General features: G+C 56.4%; 1 protein-coding gene across 5 annotated transcripts in view; it reads right to left on the minus strand.

Annotated features, from left to right (window-relative positions):
• The window catches only part of LOC146076057 (E3 ubiquitin-protein ligase TRIM39-like), a 30,434-nt gene extending 15,273 nt beyond the window's left edge, over positions 1-15,161 (minus strand). Inside the window, exons 1-2 of one of the 5 annotated variants that reach the window (XM_083185867.1) lie at positions 15,012-15,161; positions 12,777-12,903 (exon numbers count right to left, since the gene is read on the minus strand). In XM_083185867.1, coding sequence (XP_083041993.1) covers positions 12,777-12,903; positions 15,012-15,059 — 175 coding nt within the window. In that variant the 5' untranslated portion in view covers positions 15,060-15,161. The other 4 variants (XM_083185868.1, XM_083185871.1, XM_083185869.1 and 1 more) reach the window with 4 other exon arrangements.
• Positions 15,162-17,887: the final 2,726 nt, after the last annotated feature.

The raw sequence follows: 17,887 nt of genomic DNA on the forward strand, positions 1-17,887 counted from the left end.
TCTTATCTCCTCCCTGCCCCAGGCACTGCCTGCCTCTACCCCCCCCCCCCCCCAAGTACGTCCCCAGCTGATATCTGCTCTTAACTCCTTCCTTCCTCTGGCACTGCCTGCCTCTACCCCCCCCCCCCCACAGTACTTCCAGAGCTGATATCTCCTCTTATCTCCTCCCTACCTCTGGCACTGCCTGCCTCTACCCCCCCCCCCCCCCCCCCCCAGTACGTCCCCAGCTGATATCTGCTCTTACCTCCTTCCTTCCTCTGGCACTGCCTGCCTCTACACCCCCCCACAGTACTTCCCCAGCTGATATCTCCTCTTCTCTCCTCCCTACCTCTGGCACTGCCTGCCTCTACCCCCCCCCCCCCCAGTACTTCCCCAGCTGATATCTGCTCTTATCTCCTCCCTGCCTCAGGCACTGCCTGCCTCTACCCCCCCCCCCCCCCCAGTACGTGCCCAGCTGATATCTGCTCTTATCTCCTTCCTTCCTCTGGCACTGCCTGCCTCTACACCCCCCCCCCCCCACAGTACTTCCCCAGCTGATATCTCCTCTTATCTCCTCCCTACCTGTGGCACTGCCTGCCTCTACACCCCCCCCCCCCCCCACAGTACTTCCAGAGCTGATATCTCCTCTTATCTCCTCCCTACCTCTGGCACTGCCTGCCTCTACCCCCCCCCCCCCCCCCAGTACTTCCCCAGCTGATATCTCCTCTTATCTCCTCCCTACCTCTGGCATTGCCTGCCTCTACCCCCCCCCCCCCCCCCAGTACGTTCCCAGCTGATATCTGCTCTTATCTCCTTCCTTCCTCTGGCACTGCCTGCCTCTACCCCCCCCCCCCCCCAGTACGTGCCCAGCTGATATCTGCTCTTATCTCCTTCCTTCCTCTGGCACTGCCTGCCTCTACACCCCCCCCCCCCCACAGTACTTCCAGAGCTGATATCTCCTCTTATCTCCTCCCTACCTCTGGCACTGCCTGCCTCTACCCCCCCCCCCCCCCCAGTACTTCCCCAGCTGATATCTCCTCTTATCTCCTCCCTACCTCTGGCATTGCCTGCCTCTACCCCCCCCCCCCCAGTACGTTCCCAGCTGATATCTGCTCTTATCTCCTCCCTACCTCTGGCACTGCCTGCCTCTAACCCCCCCCCCCCCCCCAGTACGTCCCCAGCTGATATCTCCTCTTATCTCCTTCCTTCCTCTGGCACTGCCTGCCTCTACACCCCCCCCCCCCCACAGTACTTCCCCAGCTGATATCTCCTCTTATCTCCTCCCTACCTCTGGCACTGCCTGCCTCTACCCCCCCCCCCCCTTCAGTACTTCCCCAGCTGATATCTACTCTTATCTCCTCCCTACCTCTGGCACTGCCTCTACCCCCCCCCCCCAGTACTTCCCCAGCTGATATCTGCTCTTATCTCCTCCCTGCCTCAGGCACTGCCTGCCTCTACCCCCCCCCCCAAGTACGTCCCCAGCTGATATCTGCTCTTATCTCCTTCCTTCCTCTGGCACTGCCTGCCTCTACACCCCCCCCCCCCCCCACAGTACTTCCCCAGCTGATATCTCCTCTTATCTTCTCCCTACCTCTGGCACTGCCTACCTCTACCCCCCCCCCCCCCCCCCCAGTACTTCCCCAGCTGATATCTCCTCTTATCTCCTCCCTACCTCTGGCATTGCCTGCCTCTACCCCCCCCCCCCCCCCCCCCAGTACGTTCCCAGCTGATATCTGCTCTTATCTCCTTCCTTCCTCTGGCACTGCCTGCCTCTACACCCCCCCCCCCCCAGTACTTCCCCAGCTGATATCTGCTCTTATCTCCTCCCTACCTCTGGCACTGCCTGCCTCTACCCCCCCCCCCCCAGTACGTCCCCAGCTGATATCTGCTCTTACCTCCTTCCTTCCTCTGGCACTGCCTGCCTCTACACCCCCCCCACAGTACTTCCCCAGCTGATATCTCCTCCTCTCTCCTCCCTACCTCTGGCACTGCCTGCCTCTACCCCCCCCCCCCCCCCCCCCCCCAGTACTTCCCCAGCTGATATCTGCTCTTATCTCCTCCCTGCCTCAGGCACTGCCTGCCTCTACCCCCCCCCCCCCCCCCCCCAGTACGTGCCCAGCTGATATCTGCTCTTATCTCCTTCCTTCCTCTGGCACTGCCTGCCTCTACACCCCCCCCCCCACAGTACTTCCCCAGCTGATATCTCCTCTTATCTCCTCCCTACCTCTGGCACTGCCTGCCTCTACCCCCCCCCCCCCCTTCAGTACTTCCCCAGCTGATATCTACTCTTATCTCCTCCCTACCTCTGGCACTGCCTCTACCCCCCCCCCCCCAGTACTTCCCCAGCTGATATCTGCTCTTATCTCCTCCCTGCCTCAGGCACTGCCTGCCTCTACCCCCCCCCCCCCCCCAAGTACGTCCCCAGCTGATATCTGCTCTTATCTCCTCCCTACCTCTGGCACTGCCTGCCTCTACCCCCCCCCCCAGTACTTCCCCAGCTGATATCTCCTCTTATCTCCTCCCTACCTCTGGCACTGCCTGCCTCTACCCCCCCCCCCCAGTACTTCCCCAGCTGATATCTCCTCTTATCTCCTCCCTACCTCTGGCATTGCCTGCCTCTACCCCCCCCCCCCCCCCCCCCCAGTACGTCCCCAGCTGATATCTGCTCTTATCTCCTTCCTTCCTCTGGCACTGCCTGCCTCTAACCCCCCCCCCCCCCAGTACTTCCCCAGCTGATATCTCCTCCCTACCTCTGGCATTGCCTGCCTCTACACCCCCTCCCCCCACCAGTACTTTCACAGCTGATATCTCCTCTTATCTTCTCCCTACCTCTGGCACTGCCTGCCTCTACACCCCCCCCCCCCAGTACTTCCCCAGCTGATATCTCCTCTTATCTTCTCCCTACCTCTGGCACTGCCTGCCTCTACACACACCCCCCCCCCCCCCAGTACTTCCCCAGCTGATATCTCCTCTTATCTTCTCCCTACCTCTGGCACTGCCTGCCTCTACACCCCCCCCCCGGCCAGTACTTCCCCAGCTGATATCTCCTCCCTACCTCTGGCATTGCCTGCCTATACACCCCCACCCCCCCACCCCCCCCCCCCCCTCAGTACTTCCCCAGCTGATATCTGCTCTTATCTCCTTCCTTCCTCTGGCACTGCCTGCCTCTACACGCCCCCCCCCACAGTACTTCCCCAGCTGATATCTCCTCTTATCTCCTCCCTACCTCTGGCATTGCCTGCCTCTACACCCCCTTCCCCCCACCAGTACTTTCACAGCTGATATCTCCTCTTATCTTCTCCCTACCTCTGGCACTGCCTGCCTCTACACCCCCCCCCCCCCCCCCAGTACTTCCCCAGCTGATATCTCCTCTTATCTTCTCCCTACCTCTGGCACTGCCTGCCTCTACACCCCCCCCCCCCCCAGTACTTCCCCAGCTGATATCTCCTCTTATCTTCTCCCTACCTCTGGCACTGCCTGCGTCTACACCCCCCCCCCCCCCCCCCGGCCAGTACTTCCCCAGCTGATATCTCCTCCCTACCTCTGGCATTGCCTGCCTCTACACCCCCCCCCCCTCCCCTCAGTACTTCCCCCAGCTGATATCTGCTCTTATCTCCTCCCTGCCTCAGGCACTGCCTGCCTCTACCCCCCCCCCCCCCCCCAGTACGTCCCCAGCTGATATCTGCTCTTATCTCCTTCCTTCCTCTGGCACTGCCTGCCTCTACACCCCCCCCCCCCACAGTACTTCCCCAGCTGATATCTCCTCTTATCTCCTCCCTACCTCTGGCATTGCCTGCCTCTACACCCCCCCCCCCCCACCAGTACTTCCCCGGCTGATATCTCCTCTTATCTCCTCCCTACCTCTGGCATTGCCTGCCTCTACACCCCCTCCCCCCCCACCAGTACTTCCCCAGCTGATATCTCCTCTTATCTTCTCCCTACCTCTGGCACTGCCTGCCTCTACACCCCCCCCCCCCCCCAGTACTTCCCCAGCTGATATCTCCTCCTACCTCTGGCATTGCCTGCCTCTACACCCCCACCCCACCCCACCCCCCCCCCCCCCCCTCAGTACTTCCCCAGCTGATATTTCCTCCCTACCTCTGGCACTTGATCTTTGAGAAAGCCGCTGACACAAGAAAGCGGGGAAACGCGTCAGTTCACAAAAGCCTGCCAACTAAAAGGTACTGCCGGCCGTCTTATCTCCAAACTCTGCTGTGTCTGTATTAACTTTGGAGGTACACAAAATATTTTTTTCTCTGTGTGAGACCTTTTTTTTCTAACAGCACTTTGTCATTGCCTTCCAGCTGATCCTAAATAGGAGTGAGGTTAAATATACCAAGTGTCCAACCAACAATATCTATATTGGACTGACTATATGTGACTGTTTTTTCCATACTAACAACATTGGATTGCTTATTTATCATCACTACCAACCTACTTTGGGCTTGAGGCTGGAGCAAGTGAATCTTTCACATTTCATATCAAAAGAGGACATTGATCCCCTCTTCCGCAATATATGGGCTATTTTAGCATATTTTAATTAATCATTCAGGGTAATCCTGATCTTTATTATTATTTTTTACTGTCTGTATATATTGTTGTCTCATAATTGTCTATGTCTGGTATCGGCCGGTACCTATGCAATTGATTATTACATTTTATTATTTTCATTATTACTATTTCTGTATCTTTGAATGCTCTTAGGCAATTAATTAATTCTAGTATAGATTGGCTTCACTTTATCCCCTGAATCCAAGCGCTTTCTTTTGTTTTGTTGTCTCTCTTTTAGGATTCGGGGATCCTATTAAAGTTGCTGATATCTGCTCTTATCTCCTCCCTACCTCTGGCACTGCCTGCCTCTAGCACTCCCCCCCCCCCCTAAGGCTCAGTCTTAAGGCCCCCATACACTAGGGCGACTTGTCCTTAGGACAAGTCGCCCCCGACTTCCCCCTGAGCTTCCCCGGCTGCTCCCCGGGGGAGCTTGATTAGATTGGCACTTGATGTGCCATTTTTTACATGTGATAAATCGTCTCGATTTATCACATGTAAAAAACCCGGGGAGCAGGGGGGGGGGGCTAAGAGGTGGGAGCAGGGGGGCTGGGGACGCTGCGGGGGACATGTCTGTGTCCCCCGCTGCTGGGGACGCTGTCTGTGCGGCGAGAAGGTAGAGGGAGCAGGGGGGGCTGGAGACGCTGCGGGGGACACAGGCTGCATAGAGCCGGGCAGGGGGAGCCGGCCGGGAGCTGTCAGTAATGAATAAAAAAAAAAAGCCCATACAATGAATGGGCGGCCTGTGATTGGCTGAGCGCTCTCTCAGCCAATTGCTGACTGGCTGAGAGAGCGCTCAGCAGCCAATCACAGGCTGCCCATTCATTGTATGGGCTTTTTTTTTTTATTCATTACTGACAGCTCAGTAATATAAGACACTGTAACGGAATCTGCTGCGCTATATAAGACGCTGTAACGGAATCTGCTGCACTATATAAGACGCTGTAACGGAATCTGCTGCGCTATATAAGACACTGTAACGGAATCTGCTGCGCTATATAAGAAACTGTAACGGAATCTGCTGAGCTATATAAGACACTGTAACGGAATCTGCTGCGCTATATGAGACACTGTAACGGAATCTGCTGAGCTATATAAGACGCTGTAACGGAATCTGCTGCACTATATAAGACACTGTAACGGAATCTGCTGCACTGTTTAATACACTGTAACGGAATCTGCTGCGCTATATAAGACACTGTAACGGAATCTGCTGCGCTATATAAGACACTGTAACGGAATCTGCTGCGCTATATAAGACACTGTAACGGAATCTGCTGCGCTATATAAGACGCTGTAACGGAATCTGCTGCGCTATATAAGACCCTGTAACAGAATCTGCTGCCCTATATAAGACGCTGTAACGGAATCTGCTGCGCTATATAAGACACTGTAACGGAATCTGCTGCGCTATAAAAGACGCTGTAACGGAATCTGCTGCGCTATATAAGACGCTGTAACGGAATCTGCTGCGCTATATAAGACACTGTAACGGAATCTGCTGCGCTATATAAGACGCTGTAACGGAATCTGCTGCGCTATATAAGACGCTGTAACGGAATCTGCTGCGCTATATAAGACGCTGTAACGGAATCTGCTGCGCAATATAAAACACTGTAACGGAATCTGCTGCGCTATATAAGACGCTGTAACGGAATCTGCTGCGCTATATAAGACACTGTAACGGAATCTGCTGCGCTATATAAGACGCTGTAACGGAATCTGCTGCACTATATAAGACGCTGTAAATAAATAAATCTCCTCCCTACCTCTGGCACTGCTCTTTATAAGTGGTCCCGGGACACCTCTTCAGTTCTTGTGTGTTTTTGATGATTGCGGTCAGCAAATCTTTTGCATCTAGTGGAGGCCTTGCAGACAGAAGCAGATTGCTGTAAGGTGCTATCTGCAGCTGGTACAGGGAGACATGTTGGTTCCCTGTGATGAAGGAAGGAGTAGCGCTCCAGGAAGAGCCTGATTGTTATGAGTAGATCCCACCCATGGGAGAAATTCAGAGCAATTGTTCAGAGAAGAAGAAGTGACATATAGATGAAGAATAGATTCCAAATCCTACATTCTGCTCTGAAGGCGGTAAGCAGAAGAAAACGGGTTGGACTTGAAGTGTGGAGCATAAAAACCACCAACGCCTGGGAACAAACTGAATGGCCCCGTTGGAAATAATTGCCATGGGTAAGCCATGGAGTCTAAGCGTTCTGGAATGAATACTGTGTACAGACAGCGGATTGGACAAAGGAAGGAGCTGACCAGCTATTTTATGTTAGGCGAGTTTCACACTAGGGGCGGTGAGGGGGAGGAAGCAGGTCACCCCCAGCATTTATGGCGTTACCTTGTAGAGGCAGGCGTGGCAATGCCTGCTGGGGGGTGGGTTACTGACATCACATGACCTCAGCGCCCGCCCTATTTTCGGCCATCTCCATCCGGGATAAAAGTAAGTATAGACTTTTATCCACAAAAGGAGAAAAAAAAAAATTGATGGTGAGAAACCATCAAACGATGTGAGAATTTGTGCATATGCAGGGGGTGGTACTAGCCTGTCCGCTAGGCTGCAACCAGGTATGAATCGGGCCCTTTATCCAGTCCCTAGGCGCAGGAGAGTGCATCTGCTTTGCAGTTCTGAGAGCCCAGATGGAATATTTAGGTGAACACGTCCATCTTTGCACCATTGTGAGAGAACAGCACCCTACGGTAGAAGTGTCCATGTGGGAACATGCCTTGGCTGCTGAGGAACTGCTTTATTCACATACCAGCTGTTGTCATTACCGCAAGCACAGCACTCTGCCTGGCCACAGGAATGCTGGGCGGCAGGGGGCACCTTGCAAATCTGGTCGCCAGGAAGCAGAATCTGACCGGCATGGTGATCTGGCCTCCGGGAATTGTCGAGCCCTGCACTGGTGACTATTATTTGTTCTGCTAACAACAGTCTAATATGTTCAATGGCTGCCTTCCACACAGCCCTGATCGTATGTGGGCAGGAGGAATATATAATGGTGGATACCACCAGTAGGAGAGGTCAATAGCGGCAGGTAACGGTCAGTGACTATACAGCGGCGGATACCATCAGTAGTAGCAGGTAACGGTCAGTGACTATACAGCGGCGGATACCACCTGTAGCGGCAGGTAACGGTCAGTGACTATACAGCGGCGGATACCACCAGTAAGAGAGGTCAGTAGCGGCAGGTAATGGTCAGAGACTATACAGCGGCGGATACTACCAGTAGGAGAGGTCAGTAGCGGCAGGTAACGGTCAGTGACTATACAGCGGCGGATACTACCAGTAGGAGAGGTCAATAGCGGCAGGTAACGGTCAGTGACTATACAGCGGCGTATACCATCAGTAGTAGCAGGTAACGGTCAGTGACTATACAGCGGGGGATACCACCAGTAGTAGCAGGTAACGGTCAGTGACTATACAGCGGCGGATACCACCAGTAACGGCAGGTAACGGTCAGTGACTATACAGCGGCGGATACCACCAGTAGTAGCAGGTAACGGTCAGTGACTATACAGCGGCGGATACCACCAGTAGGAGAGGTCAGTAGCGGCAGGTAACGGTCAGTAACTATACAGCGGCGGATTCCACCTGTAGCAGCAGGTAACGGTCAGTGACTATACAGCGGCGGATACCACCTGTAGCGGCAGGTAAAGGTCAGTGACTATACAGTGGTGGATACCACCAGTAACGGCAGGTAACGGTCAGTGACTATACAGCGGCGGATACCACCAGTAACGGCAGGTAACGGTCAGTGACTATACAGCGGCGGATACCACCTGTAGCGGCAGGTAAAGGTCAGTGACTATACAGTGGTGGATACCACCAGTAACGGCAGGTAACGGTCAGTGACTATACAGCGGCGGGATACCACCAGTAACGGCAGGTAACGGTCAGTGACTATACAGCGGCGGATACCACCAGTAACGGCAGGTAACGGTCAGTGACTATACAGTGGTGGATACCACCAGTAGGAGAGGTCAATAGCGGCAGGTAACGGTCAGTGACTATACAGCGGCGTATACCACCTGTAGCGGCAGGTAACGGTCAGTGACTATACAGCGGCGGATACCACCAGTAGTAGCAGGTAACGGTCAGTGACTATACAGCGGCGGATACCACCAGTAACGGCAGGTAACGGTCAGTGACTATACAGCGGCGGATACCACCAGTAGGAGAGGTCAGTAGCGGCAGGTAACGGTCAGTGACTATACAGCGGCGGATACCACCAGTAGTAGCAGGTAACGGTCAGTGACTATACAGCGGCGGATACCACCAGTAGTAGCAGGTAACGGTCAGTGACTATACAGCGGCGGATACCACCTGTAGCGGCAGGTAACGGTCAGTGACTATACAGCGGCGTATACCATCAGTAGTAGCAGGTAACGGTCAGTGACTATACAGCGGCGGATACCACCTGTAGCGGCAGGTAACGGTCAGTGACTATACAGCGGCGGATACCACCAGTAACAGCAGGTAACGGTCAGTGACTATACAGCGGCGGATACCACCAGTAGCAGCAGGTAACGGTCAGTGACTATACAGCGGTGGATACCACCAGTAGCAGCAGGTAACGGTCAGTGACTATACAGCGGCGGATACCACCTGTAGCAGCAGGTAACGTTCAGTGACTATACAGCGGTGGATACCACCAGTAGCAGCAGGTAACGGTCAGTGACTATACAGCGGCGGATACCACCTGTAGCGGCAGGTAACGGTCAGTGACTATACAGCGGCGGATACCACCAGTAACGGCAGGTAACGGTCAGTGACTATACAGCGGCGGATACCACCAGTAAGAGAGGTCAGTAGCGGCAGGTAATGGTCAGAGACTATACAGCGGCGGATACTACCAGTAGGAGAGGTCAGTAGCGGCAGGTAACGGTCAGTGACTATACAGCGGCGGATACTACCAGTAGGAGAGGTCAATAGCGGCAGGTAACGGTCAGTGACTATACAGCGGCGGATACCACCAGTAACGGCAGGTAACGGTCAGAGACTATACAGCGGCGGATACCACCTGTAGCGGCAGGTAACGGTCAGTGACTATACAGCGGCGGATACCACCAGTAACGGCAGGTAACGGTCAGTGACTATACAGCGGCGGATACCACCAGTAGTAGCAGGTAACGGTCAGTGACTATACAGCGGCGGATACCACCAGTAACGGCAGGTAACGGTCAGTGACTATACAGCGGCGGATACCACCAGTAGTAGCAGGTAACGGTCAGTGACTATACAGTGGTGGATACCACCAGTAGGAGGTCAGTAGCGGCAGGTAACGGTCAGTGACTATACAGCGGCGGATACCACCAGTAACGGCAAGTAACGGTCAGTGACCATACAGTGGCGGATACCACCAGTAGTGGCAGGTAACGGTCAGTGACTATACAGCGGCGGATACCACCAGTAGTAGCAGGTAACGGTCAGTGACTATACAGTGGTGGATACCACCAGTAGGAGGTCAGTAGCGGCAGGTAACGGTCAGTGACTATACAGCGGCGGATACCACCAGTAACGGCAGGTAACGGTCAGTGACTATACAGTGGCGGATACCACCAGTAGTGGCAGGTAACGGTCAGTGACTATACAGCGGCGGATACCACCAGTAGTAGCAGGTAACGGTCAGTGACTATACAGCGGCGGATACCACCAGTAGTAGCAGGTAACGGTCAGTGACTATACAGCGGCGGATACCACCAGTAGTAGCAGGTAACGGTCAGTGACTATACAGCGGCGGATACCACCAGTAGCGGCAGGTAACGGTCAGTGACTATACAGTGGCGGATACCACCAGTAGTGGCAGGTAACGGTCAGTGACTATACAGCGGCGGATACCACCAGTAGTAGCAGGTAACGGTCAGTGACTATACAGCGGCGGATACCACCAGTAGTAGCAGGTAACGGTCAGTGACTATACAGCGGCGGATACCACCAGTAGTAGCAGGTAACGGTCAGTGACTAAACAGCGGCGGATACCACCAGTAGCGGCGGATACCGGTCAGTGACTATACAGCGGCGGATACCACCAGTAACGGCAGGTAATGGTCAGTGACTATACAGCGGCGGATACCACCAGTAACGGCAGGTAACGGTCAGTGACTATACAGCGGCGGATACCACCAGTAACGGCAGGTAACGGTCAGTGACTATACAGCGGCGGATACTACCAGTAGGAGAGGTCAATAGCGGCAGGTAACAGTCAGTGACTATACAGCGGCGGATACTACCAGTAGGAGAGGTCAATAGCGGCAGGTAACGGTCAGTGACTATACAGCGGCGGATACCACCAGTAACGGCAGGTAACGGTCAGAGACTATACAGCGGCGGATACCACCTGTAGCGGCAGGTAACGGTCAGTGACTATACAGCGGCGGATACCACCAGTAACGGCAGGTAACGGTCAGTGACTATACAGCGGCGGATACCACCAGTAGTAGCAGGTAACGGTCAGTGACTATACAGCGGTGGATACCAACAGTAACGGCAGGTAACGGTCAGTGACTATACAGCGGCGGATACCACCAGTAGTAGCAGGTAACGGTCAGTGACTATACAGTGGTGGATACCACCAGTAGGAGGTCAGTAGCGGCAGGTAACGGTCAGTGACTATACAGCGGCGGATACCACCAGTAACGGCAGGTAACGGTCAGTGACTATACAGTGGCGGATACCACCAGTAGTGGCAGGTAACGGTCAGTGACTATACAGCGGCGGATACCACCAGTAGTAGCAGGTAACGGTCAGTGACTATACAGCGGCGGATACCACCAGTAGTAGCAGGTAACGGTCAGTGACTATACAGCGGCGGATACCACCAGTAGTAGCAGGTAACGGTCAGTGACTATACAGCGGCGGATACCACCAGTAGCGGCAGGTAACGGTCAGTGACTATACAGCGGCGGATACCACCAGTAGTAGCAGGTAACGGTCAGTGACTATACAGTTGCGGATACCACCAGTAACGGCAGATAACGGTCAGTGACTATACAGCGGCGGATACCACCAGTAACGGCAGGTAACGGTCAGTGACTATACAGCGGCGGATACCACCAGTAACGGCAGGTAACGGTCAGTGACTATACAGCGGCGGATACCACCAGTAGTAGCAGGTAACGGTCAGTGACTATACAGCGGCGGATACCACCAGTAACGGCAGGTAACGGTCAGTGACTATACAGCGGCGGATACCACCAGTAGCGGCAGGTAACGGTCAGTGACTATACAGCGGCGGATACCACCAGTAGCGGCAGGTAACGGTCAGTGACTATACAGCGGCGGATACCACCAGTAGCAGCAGGTAACGGTCAGTGACTATACAGCGGCGGATACCACCAGTAGTAGCAGGTAACGGTCAGTGACTATACAGCGGCGGATACCACCAGTAGCAGCAGGTAACGGTCAGTGACTATACAGCGGCGGATACCACCAGTAGTAGCAGGTAACGGTCAGTGACTATACAGCGGCGGATACCACCAGTAGCAGCAGGTAACGGTCAGTGACTATACAGTGGCGGATACCACCAGTAGCAGCAGGTAACGGTCAGTGACTATACAGCGGCGGATACCACCAGTAGCAGCAGGTAACGGTCAGTGACTATACAGCGGCGGATACCATCAGTAGTAGCAGGTAACGGTCAGTGACTATACAGAGGCGGATACCACCAGTAGCGGCAGGTAACGGTCAGTTACTATACAGCGGCGGATACCACCAGTAGTAGCAGGTAACGGTCAGTGACTATACAGTGGCGGATACCACCAGTAGCGGCAGGTAACGGTCAGTGACTATACAGAGGCGGAAACCACCAGTAGTAGCAGGTAACGGTCAGTGACTATACAGTGGCGGATACCACCTGTAGCGGCAGGTAACGGTCAGTGACTATACAGCGGCGGATACCACCTGTAGTAGCAGGTAACGGTCAGTGACTATACAGCGGCGGATACCACCTGTAGCGGCAGGTAACGGTCAGTGACTATACAGTGGTGGATACCACCTGTAGCGGCAGGTAACGGTCAGTGACTATACAGCGGCGGATACCACCAGTAACGGCAGGTAACGGTCAGTGACTATACAGCGGCGGATACCACCTGTAGCGGCAGGTAACGGTCAGTGACTATACAGAGGCGGAAACCACCAGTAGTAGCAGGTAACGGTCAGTGACTATACAGCGGCGGATACCACCAGTAGGAGGGGTCAATAGTAGCACTATTTATATTATATAGGGAATAGGTGGGAAACTTACCCGGAGTCTCCAAGGGGACAGGAACAGAATCACTGGCAGAACAGTCAGTAATGGCACCAGACTGGCGTTGCCGACTTGATGGGAGACTACTGGTGTCCTCTCTGCTCTGATTGCTGCTTTCTGCCTGCTGGGAAAGATAGGAAATATCACACGTCCATACCATGATATACCAGGCTGATCAGGGGGTAAATATTATTACAGGAACATGAGGGGGGATGGGGCACACAAGTACAGGGGGGATGGGGTGAGAGGGAGTACACAGGTACAGGGAGGATGGGGTGAGAGGGGGTACAGGGGGGATGGGGTGAGAGGGGGTACAGGGGGATGGGGTGAGTGGGAGTACACAGGTACAGGGGGATGGGGTGAGGGGGGGTACACTAGCAGGTACAGGGGGGTGGGGTTAGTTGGGGTACACAAAGGTACAGGGAAATGGGGTGTGTGGGGGTACACCTGCAGGTGGAGGATGGGGGTACAGGCATATGGGGGATGGGGTGAGTGGGGGTATACCAGCAGGTGGAGGATGGGGGTACAAGCACATGGGGGATGGGGTTAGTTGGGGTACACACAGGTAAAGGGGGATGGGGTTGGTGGGGGTACACCAGCAGGTGGAGGATGGGGGTACAGGCACATGGGGGATGGGGTGAGTGTGGGTACACCAGCAGGTGGAGGATGGGGGTACAGGCACATGGGGGATGGGGTGAGTGTGGGTACACCAGCAGGTGGAGGATGGGGGTACAGGCACATGGGGGATGGGGTGAGTGTGGGTACACCAGCAGGTGGAGGATGGGGGTACAGGCACATTGGGGATGGGGTGAGTGTGGGTACACCAGCAGGTGGAGGATGGGGTACAGGCACATGGGGGATGGGGTGAGTGGGGGTACACCAGCAGGTGGAGGATGGGGGTACAGGCACATGGGGGATGGGGTGAGTGGGGGTACACCAGCAGGTGGAGGATGGGGGTACAGGCACATGGGGGATGGGGTGAGCGGGGTACACCAGCAGGTGGAGGATGGGGGTACAGGCACATGGGGGATGGGGTGAGTGGGGGTACACCAGCAGGTGGAGGATGGGGGTACAGGCATATGGGGGATGGGGTGAGTGGGGATACACCAGCAGGTGGAGGATGGGGGTACAGGCACATGGGGGATGGGGTGAGTGGGGGTACACCAGCAGGTGGAGGATGGGGGTACAGGCACATGGGGGATGGGGTGAGTGTGGGTACACCAGCAGGTGGAGGATGGGGGTACAGGCACATGGGGGATGGGGTGAGTGGGGGTACACCAGCAGGTGGAGGATGGGGGTACAGGCATATGGGGGATGGGGTGAGTGGGGGTACACCAGCAGGTGGAGGATGGGGGTACAGGCACATGGGGGATGGGGTGAGTGGGGGTACACCAGCAGGTGGAGGATGGGGGTACAGGCACATGGGGGATGGGGTGAGTGGGGGTACACCAGCAGGTGGAGGATGGGGGTACAGGCACATGGGGGATGGGGTTGGTGGGGGTACACCAGCAGGTGGAGGATGGGGGTACAGGCACATGGGGGATGGGGTTGGTGGGGGTACACCAGCAGGTGGAGGATGGGGGTACAGGCACATGGGGGATGGGGTGAGTGGGGGTACACCAGCAGGTGGAGGATGGGGGTACAGGCACATGGGGGATGGGGGTGAGTGGGGGTACACCAGCAGGTGGAGGATGGGGGTACAGGCACATGGGGGATGGGGTGAGTGGGGGTACACCAGCAGGTGGAGGATGGGGGTACAGGCACATGGGGGATGGGGTGAGTGGGGGTACACCAGCAGGTGGAGGATGGGGGTACAGGCACATGGGGGATGGGGTGAGTGGGGGTACACCAGCAGGTGGAGGATGGGGGTACAGGCACATGGGGGATGGGGTGAGTGGGGGTACACCAGCAGGTGGAGGATGGAGGTACAGGCACATGGGGGATGGGGTGAGTGGGGGTACACCAGCAGGTGGAGGATGGGGGTACAGGCACATGGGGGATGGGGTGAGTGGGGGTACACCAGCAGGTGGAGGATGGGGGTACAGGCACATGAGGTGGACGCTTGGAGTACACTAATGACAGATATATATCCCGGCCCGGGCCTAGACATTACCCGGGAAAGGCTGCAGCGCCGGAGTCGGAGAGTTGCCACCTCCGCCTGCCTGCCGCCAAAGTGAAGTGTATCACTCCGCCCGGGCGCTGGCTGCACCCGCCGGGTCTCACTCAACCTACCTTACCACTACTCGATGTCACTCCGCCGGACGCTGCTGCTCCGCCCATTTAGAAAGACGACGAACGATGAGGCTGATCATGGGGCAGCCAATCAGGAGGCGCCCTTGTCCGCGCGGTGCGCTCTTTGCTCAGGTCACACGATGTTGCCTGTGCGCGCCGATTGGGCACTGAGGAGGAGTTCGCACATGCGCAGTAGGAGACGCGGGACGCCGCCTGTGGCGTGACGTCATGATGTTGTGTGTGTGTCTGTGTGAGTGTGGGACAGGTATGGGAAGTGTGGCGGGCAGGTGATGAGCCTGGGCCTCAGGGGAGTGTGCTCCATCCTTGTGCTGCCCTGCTGGTAATGGACATAGTATGGGACAAATATACGTGTGTATATATATATATATATATATATATATATAATACTAGGTGATTCATCGCGCCCTACGGGCACTCTTCACACCGGCGTAAGGGGCTACGCCCCTTAATTTGTGAACATTTGTATTGTGAGAAATATGGTTAGAATTGTATGAAAGATGCCCTGTATTGCAGCTTCTGGCAGTGGGTGAGGGTCCAGCGTGGCAGCACAGGAGTACCGGACGGTGGCCCTGAGTCAGTGTCTCCTCCTACTGGGTGGGAGTTAGGGTGCATGAGAGCAGGAGGCTGGGATATGAGGCATGATAGGGGTATGTGGGCAACACAGCGTCAGCGATTACCCAGTGGTGGAAGTTACGGTTCAGGAGAGCAGGAAGCTGGGTAGTGATAGGGGTGTGTGGGCATACGGGGGACTAAAGAGGGTGGTGGACACTGTGCAGCTTCTGCCAGTGGGTGAGGGTCCAGCGTGGCAGCACAGAAATACAGGAGTCAGTGTCTCCTCCGACTGGGTGGGAGTTAGGGTGCATCAGAGGAGGAGGCTGGGCGGTAAAGCATGATAGGGGAATGTGGGCAACACAGGGTGAGCGGGTCTCCACTGGCGGAAGTTACGGGGCAGGAGAACAGGAGGCAGGGCAGTGTCCTCCCACATTGATGGCAAAAGTATTCAACATCGGCCATAAACCATCGATTATTTGAAAATCATTGATGGTCGATGGGCATCCCTAGAACTGGAGGAGGGTGGGGGACAGTATGCAGCTCCCGGCAGTGGGTGAGCGTCTCCTCCCACTGGGAGGGAGTGAGCGTGCATGAGAGCAGGAGGCTGTATAATAGTGGTATGTGGGCAAGACATTGATAAAAGTTGTGGCGCTGGTGCAGAGGGCAGTGGGGAAACCTGCAGTGCGGCAGCCAGGGCCGGATTTCCCACCTAGGGGCGGTACCTGCTTGTGGTGGTACAGGATCCCCCATTGTCACGGGGGTACGTGAAATGCGGGAGCGGGGGCCGCGGTGGTCCGCTGGGGGGTGGAATTGCCGGAAGGGGGTCTGGGGGGTCTGCAAATTGCGGGAGGGGGGGTGGTGTGTGGGGATCCGCGGTTAGCGGGAGGGGGCGGGGGTCCGCAAATCGTGGGCGGGGGCGCGGGGGGGCTTGAATCGTGGGAAGGGGGTCCGCAAATTGCGGGAGGGGGGTTGTCGGGGTTAGTGAATTGCGGGAGGGGGGGTTGCGGAGGTCCGTGAATTGCGGGAGGGGCGCGTGGGGTGCCGTGAGTCAAGGGGGGGTGGTGCGGGGGTCCGTGAATCACGGGAGGGGTCATGAATCGCAGGAGGGGGGGGGGTAGTGGGGGGGCTGCGAATCGCAGGAGGGGGGTGTGGGGGGTTGCCGTGAATTGCATGAGGGGGGCGTGAATCAAGGGAGGGTGGGCGCAGGGGGGTGGTGCGGGGGTCCGTGAATCGCGGGAGGGGGCATGAATCGCGGGAGGGGGGGTCGTGGGGGGGTTCCGAATCGCAGGAAGGGGGGTATGGGGGTGCCGTGAATTGCGTGAGGGGGGCATGAATCGCGGGAGGGGGGGTCCCCGAATGTGTGAATTACGGGGCGGTCGCAAATCGCGAGAGGTGCCGAGGGGGCCCGCAAATCGCGGGAGGGGGGCGCTACGGGGGATTTCGTGAATCGCGGGAGGGGGGGTCGTGGGGGGTTGCGAATCGCAGGAAGGGGGGTGTGGGGGTGCCGTGAATTGCGTGAGGGGGGCATGAATCGCGGGAGGTGGGGTCCCCGAATGTGTGAATTAGGGGGCGGTCGCAAATCGCGAGAAGTGCCGAGGGGGCCCGCAAATCGCGGGAGGGTGGCGCTACGGGGGTTCCGTGAATCGCGGGAGGGGGCGGCGCGAATTGCGGGAGGGGGGTCGCAAATCACAGTAGGGGGGGGGTGCCGTGAATCGCGGGAGGGGGGGTCGTGGGGGGCCCTTTTAATGCCGGGAGGGGGGGTCGCAGGGGTCCCGCGAATCGCGGGAGGGGAGGATGCAGGGGTCCTGCGAATCGCGGGAGGGGGCTCGCGGGAGGGAGGGGTCGCTGGGGTCCCGCGATTTTCGGGAGGGTCGCGGGAGGGGGTGGTCGGGTCTGGGACGGATATTAGACAGCACTTACATCGACAGCCATTACTTCGACACCATTAGTTCGACAGCTCAATAGGTCGACATGGTTTTAGGTCGACATACCATTAGGTCGACATGTCATTATGTCGACAGCTCATTAGGTCGACAGCCCATTAGGTCGACATGTTTTTAGGTCGACACTGCCATTAGGTCGACAGAGTCTATGTCGACAGTCAAAAGGTCGACATGGGTTTTTTCACTGTTTTTTGGCCAAAATGTCGACACAGTCGACATGGACACAGTTTGAAGTGTACCGCAGCCGCTCGCTATGCTTCGGGCACGGTGCCTCGCTGCGCTCGGCACACTATTTTATTCTCCCACCACACCCTAGTGGATAGTAGGGCATGAAATACCGCCTGTCGGCACATGTCGGCA

The sequence above is a fragment of the Crinia signifera genome, chromosome 4 (genome assembly GCF_055691185.1).
Source record: "Crinia signifera chromosome 4, ASM5569118v1, whole genome shotgun sequence".
NCBI lineage: Eukaryota > Metazoa > Chordata > Amphibia > Anura > Myobatrachidae > Crinia > Crinia signifera.